Source organism: Cydia splendana, chromosome 8 (genome assembly GCF_910591565.1).
Source record: "Cydia splendana chromosome 8, ilCydSple1.2, whole genome shotgun sequence".
Classification (NCBI taxonomy): Eukaryota; Metazoa; Arthropoda; class Insecta; order Lepidoptera; family Tortricidae; genus Cydia; species Cydia splendana.
Genome location: NC_085967.1, coordinates 19,657,501 through 19,666,992, shown reverse-complemented (window position 1 = coordinate 19,666,992; position 9,492 = coordinate 19,657,501). Strand labels below are relative to the sequence as shown.

Sequence of the window (9,492 nt, the reverse complement as noted above, 5' to 3'; positions counted from 1 at the left end):
TTTAAAATAATATTACTCATTGATTTCATATTAATTCATTTTAAAAAAGCTTCATACTTAATTAAAATAAATTATCAAGCTTTGTGCTAATATTGAATCCAAGTTTCAGAACGAATCTAGTTATGCCGGCAATGTCACTGTCAGCCTTTCTTGGGATAAATAGTGGATTTTAACCAATAATTCTATTAATTTTTACCGTATTTGACCAACAGAAAGTATAAATGAAGCTTCTAAAACCCAGTTGGGTTAATCATGATGGTAAGTTCATTAATATTTTGCACTTTTTCAATCCCTAAGATTTTTACTGCCCTTTCTAAACTGCACTTGCAGTTGCAACAATAACAATAGGACAGAATTAGCACAATGCAAAATATTATTACCCTTAAATAATAATCACTGAAAGCCGTTATTTATTTGACTGAAGTTCATGAATGTTAATTGAATACCTAATTAGTTTTAAACCAAAGGTGGTTCACCATTTATTATGTATTTAACATTTGAAAAAAGCTTTTAGATTTGTTCTAGTCAGTGGATGAGTAGTACATGCAATTATAACTATTAAAATGCAATTTATAATTTCTGGCTCGCAATGTGAGTTTAACTGACCATTTTAAAATTGTGCTACTCTTAATATATCTAAAAATTTGTAATATAACTTTGTTATTTTTGGCTTGACTTGGCTGGATCCCAGAAAAATGAAGTACCATCAGCAAGTAATTGGTGGGATTGTTTTAATTGTAATGTAAACTATTTTTCAGATAAGCCAATATTTTCCGTGGACATCCACCCTACAGGGAAGAGGTTTGCGACTGGTGGGCAGGGCGGAGACTCTGGCCGGGTGGTTGTTTGGAACTTGAACTCTGTCCTGTATGAAAATGTGGAGGTGGACCCGAATGTACCGAAGATGTTGTGCCAGATGGACAATCATTTGGGTAAGCTTCTTCTGTGCTTTGAAAACATCATCAGTTATTACTCTCAGTAAAACCTCACCAGTTAAGGAAGATAGAGGGTGGTGTCTCCCATAGATAGATAGATAGATAGATAGATAATTTCTTTATTCATACCCACAACATACACGGCATTGAAAAAGTACAAGATAAGAACATGCAAAGCAACTTAATTACTAAAAACTATTAACTATTACATTAAAAAATTATGAAGCCATGTGTCGTGGCACAGAAAAGGCGCTGGCTCAGCATTGTGATGCGGCAAGCCACATCGCTGGTATTCTGCCAGTAGCCATAGACATGAATATTTTAACCTATTGGTACTTTTCATGCAGACACTATAAGATAGCTCTTGTACTTTAGTACAAGCAATAATGTGATATTTTCTGAAAAACCCCTCTCCCCCACGTGAGATCCGGCTTGACCCCCTCTCCTCCATGTGAGATTCGGCTTGACCCCCTCCCCCCTAAAGCCCTCGCGTAATTAATGATCCCCCCTAATAGCAAAGGTACACTGTAGGATTTTTCCTTAACCCTGAGCTAACAAAAAACACAAAAAATCCCACAATCTTTCAAATTTTCATATTTCTGTGGAAACCGTGTTGCTAAATATCACAATTCTTACAGCATGCGTCAACTGTGTTCGGTGGAGCAATGCAGGCCGATACCTGGCTTCCGGCGGAGATGACAGACTGGTCATGGTGTGGGGACTCAGTGTGGTTGCAAATGGCACTCCGGGGAAGGCACTGAAAGCTGAGACGTGGAGATGTATAGCTACTTTGAGAGGACATGCAGGTAACTATTTAAACATGCAGCATGCTAGTAGTGGTATTATGTAGTATTTTGTAACATTTAAGTCCAGTAGGCCTAATAACCCATTTCTTTGCAAATAAAAAAAAAATGTGCATTCATGATAGAGCAAACAAAATACTCTTAGAAAAAAATACAAAAAGAGAGTGTTCATTTTCATTGAATTTTCATTCATTTTAATTTTTTGTCAGCCAGCTAGTGATCCAAAAGACTCGAGCCTTTGGAGCTCTTTTTTTAGGGCTCGCCTCATCTCTTTACGCCTAAAAGGCTAAAAGCCTATTTAGCTCTTTAGCCCCCGAGCCTAGTTCTATTTAAGAGCCTAGAATTTTGGGGCTAATAACCTTATTAAGCCCCTAAAAAAAGCCTATTTAGCTCTTTAGCCCCCGACCGGCTGGGCGGGCTTAATAAGGTTATTAGCTCCAAGAGTCTAGGATCTTAAATAGAACTAGGCTCGGGGGCTAAAGAGCTAAATAGGCTTTTAGCCTTTTAGGCGTCAAGAAATGAGGCGAGCCCTAAAAAAAGAGCTAAAAGGCTCGAGTCCTTTGGATCACTACAGCCAGCAGAAAAATGTAGGTACACAGTTAACAATGAGTGAAAATATGAGATACTTTTTCCAAAGTAGTGACAATAATATTCTTGAAATATGTCAGTGTAATGGAGCAAAACTAAACTAATAAAATAAAATAAAAAAATTCAGTAACTTAATAATAGCTTAACAATATGCAGGTTGGTGTCTGTTTTTAAGTATACATGATACCTGTGTCAAGAGACACCGCTCTTCCTTACTGGTTTGCAAAGTAACTAAAGTAGACCTACTATTAATGATTATTAATTAATGTTTCGCAGATATAAGATATAAAGCAAACACATTTTCGTTACTCATAATTTGTTTGGTTCAGAAACGCGTAACTATTCAGGATTGCCATAAAACAAATCTAACCTAACCTATCTATAGTATTAACCTTACGAAAATCCTGAAAAGTTAACGGTTTAGTTTTATGACTAATGATAATATGGGGCATTACATATGAAAAGGGACCTTATTGTCGATGGCGCTTACGCTGCATAGCGTCGCGCGGCATTGTATTTATATCGGAGCATTGTTAATAATGGCGTAAGCGCCATCGACAATAAGGTCCCTTTTCGTAGATATCATCACATATGACAAACAATACATTATGACTTAAAACTTTATGTGAAACAAAGAGACCCCGTCCATTAATAGCGGCTTTAGATGTGAGCACAGGGGCACAGATTATATAATAGTTCTTACGAACAGATACTTATCTCTCAAAGAAAACGCAAATACCTACCGTTTTGATACCTACACAAAAATACAATGGAGTGACCTTCAGCGCGCCGTTCCCCCACCGCGCGCACCGGCACAACGCTAGGGTTGCCGACGCGAACGCTTAGAAATTTTTATACGTGTGAAGACCGGTCTCTAATTCGATTGATCAAACTATCAAACTGACATTAGAAATTGCCATAAAGTATATAACAGCATAGCGTTAAATAACTACATTTAAACAAGTTAAGTTGCAATAATTTATAGTATTCCGTTTATGCGTTAGGTTAGGGTAGTGTTTGCGAAATACTCATTTTAAAAGGTTATATGTGCCCTGCAGTGACCGCAGTGTCTACGCCGTCTTATAAACCACGCAATGAACCCAGAAAGAATTAGTTTTAAAACTTCGTGTAATTTAAAATCACTTATAGATTAATGTTACGCAATAAAGAAAAATAATAGAGAACCCATGATTACAGGCAATTCATTATAAGATAACCAGAGCATAATAAATGAGTACCTATTTTCCGGTGTAAAATTAAGATCTTACTGTCGATAAAATGAATATTTACCAAGTTAGCTACCTATTTCAAATAGATATCTAACTAACTATAGGTACATTTGTCGTAATAAACACTACATGTTTAATTAAAGTAATTCAATAGTACCTACGTAGCTTGTAACTATCGTAAAAATTGTCAGTGCGGCGCGCGGTGACGTGCGTCACTTGCGTGCGTGATCGCGTGTGGCAACCAACTGGCTTGCTTTTCTACCGTGAACGGGAGCAGAATCGTAGGTATAAATCCGAGCTCGACAGGGGCCTTACAGGGCTGTAAAATCACTATACCTTTATTTGAAAAGAAATTTGGAAATTAGAAAATTGTTCCTGATACCTTATAATCTTTCAGGGGATGTCCTGGACCTGGCCTGGTCTCCGCTGGACAAGTGGCTGGCCAGCTGCAGCGTGGACAACACCATCATAATCTGGAACGCGGAGAAGTTCCCGGAGATGGTCTGTGTGCTTAACGGGCATACTGGGCTGGTGAAAGGCGTTGCTTGGGACCCTGTAAGTTTCTTTCATTGTTTCTCTTTTAGACCAGGAAGCTTATTATGGATGGTTTTATCCACGTGATAAAATGAGTCTCACTTTTTATCGCTACGCGTTTGTAAGAGAGGATAATGATATTATCACAAATATGACCTAGATATCCGTACTGGGGCTTTAGGCAGCTTAATCTCTTTTTTTATATGCAATTAATGACAATTTGATTTGTCACACTATCATATTAATGTATAATCTGACGGGTTGTGTAATATATTGGAAAATCAAACGATCTTTTTAGTATTTGAGGTATTTAAAACATAGAGTAGCTTAAATCCGAACTGGATACATGCCAGTTGGCTCTCCAACCCAGATGGAAACCTAGTCGAGTAGTCGTTTTGCAACTGCAAAAGCAACTGTTAATGGTAAATGGTTTTTAATGAGTTCCAAGCCAAAGTTTGACCCTGAGATGGGTTTGGCACTCCTTACCGCAGCTAGTGCTGATGAAGCAACATTACATAAAACAACCGGACAAGTGCGAGTTGGAATCGCCCACCGAGGGTTCTTTACTTTTGAGTATTTGTTGTTATAGCGGCAACTGAAATACATCATCTGTGAAAATTTCAACTGTCGAGCTTTAACGGTCCATGAGATACAGCCTGGTGACAGACAGACGGACGCTGGAGTCTTAGTAATAGGGTCCCGTTTTTATCCTTTGGGTACAGAACCCTAAAAATCAATTATAAATTTGAACTTTGTTTTAGGTTGGCAAATACTTGGCATCGCAGTCTGACGATAAATCACTTCGGGTCTGGAAGACAGCTGACTGGGCGCAAGAAACGGTCATCACTGAGCCTTTCGAAGAATGTGGTGGTAAGTAGAGATGGGCCCACCCGGGCCCCTGCACTCCGCACGTGTTTTAGACCTTAGTTCTCCTATGGACCGGCTGGGTATATTTATATGAAAAGAAACGGAACCGTGCCTGACCGCTTTTTTTGTGTCTATAGCGCCTATCTGTAGGCTTCGGCGGCCGCTTATCATCAAGCGGGCTGCTTTGCTTACCACCGTGGTGTAAAAATATAGCTTGCTTCGAATTCTTATTTTTCTTACCCCAGGCACGACCCACGTACTCCGGCTGTCCTGGTCCCCCGATGGTCAATACGTATTATCCGCCCACGCCATCAACGGGGGTGGCCCCACCGCGCAAGTGGTAGAAAGAGACGGCTGGCGGTGCGACAAGGACTTCGTCGGTCACAGGAAGGCTGTCACTTGCGCTGTGAGTACTATAGAGTACTAAAGAGTATCTAAACTTACGAGAAACAAGGCGTAGAACAATACATGTTGGAGTATTTCACCGTTACGTAATCGACATTAGCACATTTTTTTAGATTTTGCAAGCCTGGTACTCTTTTGGCTTGTCTTTGTATTGCGTATTGTTAGTACATTCTAAAGCTGCTTGTGTTCCTAAAAAGCTTTATAGCCTACTTTTACTATAATACGTATTTAAGTTGACAAAGAAATTCGGCAGTTGACTGACTTGCTTGAGCAAACGTTACGTAAGCGACTCTAGCTCATAATTAAAAAAAAATACGCAAATACTTTGAGCTAAAATTAGGCATAATGAATTTTGTTAAAAAAGACTAGATGAAAAACTTACCGTTTTCATAAAATGCTCCTATTCTTTTCGTATTATATGCATGGGTAAAATACTTTGAGGCTAGCCAACTAACCGTCGTTGATCGCCAATCGAAACATTGTATATAAGTTAAGGTGGTATTCCACCTATCCAATTTCTTTGTCCAATGTTAGTGCATCTCTGACTCTCTCGTTAAAGCAAAATGTGAGACGTAATACACATTGGACAAATAAATTGGATAGGTAGAATAACACCCCAAGTGATGACGTGATTGACGTGTTTTTTCGTCGCATATGTAGGCAATGTTGTGTACACACATACATGTGTCAGATATGACTTAATTACCAACATACTTATATTATTTACGAGTTTTACGACCTTGGAATTTAATAATGACATGTCCACTGTCCACAGCGCTTCAACAACAATATATTCGTGAAAGAAGGCAAGAAATGTTGCTGCGCGGCCGTCGGTGCCAGAGACAGAGCGCTATCTATCTGGCTCACTTCTCTAAAGCGCCCTCTAGTGGTCGTCCATGATCTCTTCAGCGACAGTGTGTTGGATCTATCTTGGAGCTCTGATGGTGAGTGTGAAACATATTCCATCGACTAGATATCGAGTTTAAAATAGTATTAAGGCAAGAAGTGTTGCTGCGCGGCCGTCGGTGCCAGAGACAGAGCGCTATCTATCTGGCTCACTTCTCTAAAACGCCCTCTAGTGGTCGTGCATGATCTCTTCAGCGACAGTGTGTTGGATCTATCTTGGAGCTCTGATGGTGAGTGTGAAACATATTCCATCGACTAGATATCGAGTTTAAAACAGTATTAAGGCAAGAAGTGTTGCTGCGCGGCCGTCGGTGCCAGAGACAGAGCGCTATCTATCTGGCTCACTTCTCTAAAGCGCCCTCTAGTGGTCGTGCATGATCTCTTCAGCGACAGTGTGTTGGATCTATCTTGGAGCTCTGATGGTGAGTGTAAAACACATCCCCATCGACTAGATATCGAGTTTGAATTAGTATTATAACAAGAAATGTTGCTGCGCGGCCGTCGGTGCCAGAGACAGAGCGCTATCTATCTGGCTCACTTCTCTAAAACGCCCTCTAGTGGTCGTGCATGATCTCTTCAGCGACAGTGTGTTGGATCTATCTTGGAGCTCTGATGGTGAGTGTGAAACACATCCCCATCGACTAGATATCGAGTTTGAATTAGTATTATAACAAGAAATGTTGCTGCGCGGCCGTCGGTGCCAGAGACAGAGCGCTATCTATCTGGCTCACTTCTCTAAAGCGCCCTCTAGTGGTCGTGCATGATCTCTTCAGCGACAGTGTGTTGGATCTATCTTGGAGCTCTGATGGTGAGTGTAAAACACATCCCCATCGACTAGATATCGAGTTTGAATTAGTATTATAACAAGAAATGTTGCTGCGCGGCCGTCGGTGCCAGAGACAGAGCGCTATCTATCTGGCTCACTTCTCTAAAACGCCCTCTAGTGGTCGTGCATGATCTCTTCAGCCACAGTGTGTTGGATCTATCTTGAAGCTCTGATGGTGAGTGTGAAACACATCCCCATCGACTAGATATCGAGTTTGAATTAGTATTATAACAAGAAATGTTGCTGCGCGGCCGTCGGTGCCAGAGACAGAGCGCTATCTATCTGGCTCACTTCTCTAAAACGCCCTCTAGTGGTCGTGCATGATCTCTTCAGCGACAGTGTGTTGGATCTATCTTGGAGCTCTGATGGTGAGTGTGAAAGACCCTGTTCCCGACTTGATATCGGGTCAGCTAGTAAATTTAATTTAATTCTAATTTTAAAACATCAAGGGCGTTTTTCGGTTTTCAAATTGACCCACAAGTTGAGGGGTTAACTCATCAATCGTAAATTTAATGTTGACAAAATGCAAACAATCAACCTTCACTGAAATGATTCCTAATATTAAAATCTCCATTTACATGTATTATTTGTTTCAGGTCTGAATCTCCTCGCATGCAGTTCAGATGGTACAGTCGCCTGCATACAGTTTACCAACAAGGAGATTGGCACACCTCTAACACTGGATGAAAAGGTAACTGGATTGTCTTGAATATATGTACACGTGGCTTTAGTATTCCTTTGTCTATCCTTAATAACTTTTGCATGAATCCTATAACCCTGTAACATTTTAATTTAACATTATTTATTTTAATTTCATGTGTTCGTGTGTTTGGTTCATTTAATTACTTAAAACAGTAAGTACTAACATGGTTTTTGAATTTCTGTAGTACTAACAATTGCATTACCTAATCCTGTAACCAATTATCTGCTGTATTTATACCGTATTTCCAGCCCTTATATTTGTAAACAAATATATTCAGCGCTATACAGATGGAACAAAAGCTTATTTATTGCCTCAACGACCATTTGTTCTACAAGTATTGAGTACATAATTAAATAAATAAATAGCGACAATTTCACGCAGATCGACCTAGCCCCAAACTAAGCGAAGCTTGTACTAGGCGATGATATACAATTATACATACTTATAAACATAGATAACATCCATAATTCAAGAACAAATATATAATTTCTCGTATTAAAGAAATATTTCCATTGTATCCAATGCCACTTTAATCTTTCAACTCTCTGAGCTATGCCGATGGTTTTGATTCCCTTGCAGATTTCATTGAAATATTAGTAAAAATAAAAAACATGTTTCCAGAACGCCTTCTATGAAAAAATCTACGGAAAGTGTCCGGCCAACGACTCAGCTCTCTCCAACTTACTGGTGGAGTGTCCCGAGATCCTGCTCGCTAGAGAGAAGCCTGACGCCTGTCGAGACAGTCGGGACGCCTCACTCCTCAGTGAGAAGTCTCAGGTAATCTATTAGATAAATCTGCGGCAAGTGTCCGGCCAACGACTCCGCTTTTTCCAACTTGCTGGTGGAGTGTCCCGAGATCCTGCTCGCTAGAGAGAAGCCTGACGCCTGTCGAGACAGTCGGGACGCCTCACTCCTCAGTGAGAAGTCTCAGGTAATCTATTAGATAAATCTGCGGCAAGTGTCCGGCCAACGACTCCGCTTTTTCCAACTTGCTGGTGGAGTGACCCGAGATCCTGCTCGCTAGAGAGAAGCCTGACGCCTGTCGAGACAGTCGGGACGCCTCACTCATCTGTGAGAAGTCTCAGGTAATCTATTACATAAATTTACGGCAAGTGTCCGGCCAACGACTCCGCTCTTTCCAACTTGCTGGTGGAGTGTCCCGAGATCCTGCTCGGTAGAGAGAAGCCTGACGCCTGTCGAGACAGTCGGGACGCCTCACTCATCAGTGAGAAGTCTCAGGTAATCGATTAGATAAATCTACGACAAGTGTCCGGCCAACGACTCCGCTTTTTCCAACTTGCTGGTGGAGTGTCCGGAGATCCTGCTCGTTAGAGAGAAGCCTGACGCCTGACGAGACAGTTGGGACATTTCATCAAGACAGGGTCTAATGAAGATAGCCTGGAAAAACCAGGGAACATCTTACTTACTTACTGCTGTGGCACAACGACCCGAAGTGGATCTTGGCCTCCGACACCAAAGACCGCCATGCTACTCTGTCCAAAGCCGTTTCTATCCAGTCGACGGCGCCGAGTTCGCTAAGGTCTTTCTGCACTTCGTCTCTCCAGCGGTACCGAACTAGGTAATCTGTAGTGACTTTTTTTTATAACTATTGTGCATTTGCGCTCGATATGACTGCTGATGAAATCATACACTAATTGCTTACTGTTTTCTGAAGTCGGTTATTTTTTTTAAAACA

General features: G+C 40.8%; 1 protein-coding gene across 1 annotated transcript in view; it reads left to right on the top strand.

Annotated features, from left to right (window-relative positions):
- The first annotated feature begins 2 nt into the window (after positions 1–2).
- The window catches only part of LOC134793030 (protein HIRA homolog), a 38,419-nt gene continuing 28,929 nt past the window's right edge, over positions 3–9,492 (top strand). Inside the window, exons 1-9 of the mRNA XM_063764557.1 lie at positions 3–258; positions 759–932; positions 1,574–1,741; positions 3,953–4,110; positions 4,851–4,959; positions 5,202–5,362; positions 6,137–6,305; positions 7,690–7,784; positions 8,418–8,573. Of these exons, the coding sequence (XP_063620627.1) occupies positions 222–258; positions 759–932; positions 1,574–1,741; positions 3,953–4,110; positions 4,851–4,959; positions 5,202–5,362; positions 6,137–6,305; positions 7,690–7,784; positions 8,418–8,573 (1,227 nt within the window). The 5' untranslated portion in view covers positions 3–221. The remainder of the gene's footprint in view (positions 259–758; positions 933–1,573; positions 1,742–3,952; positions 4,111–4,850; positions 4,960–5,201; positions 5,363–6,136; positions 6,306–7,689; positions 7,785–8,417; positions 8,574–9,492) is intronic.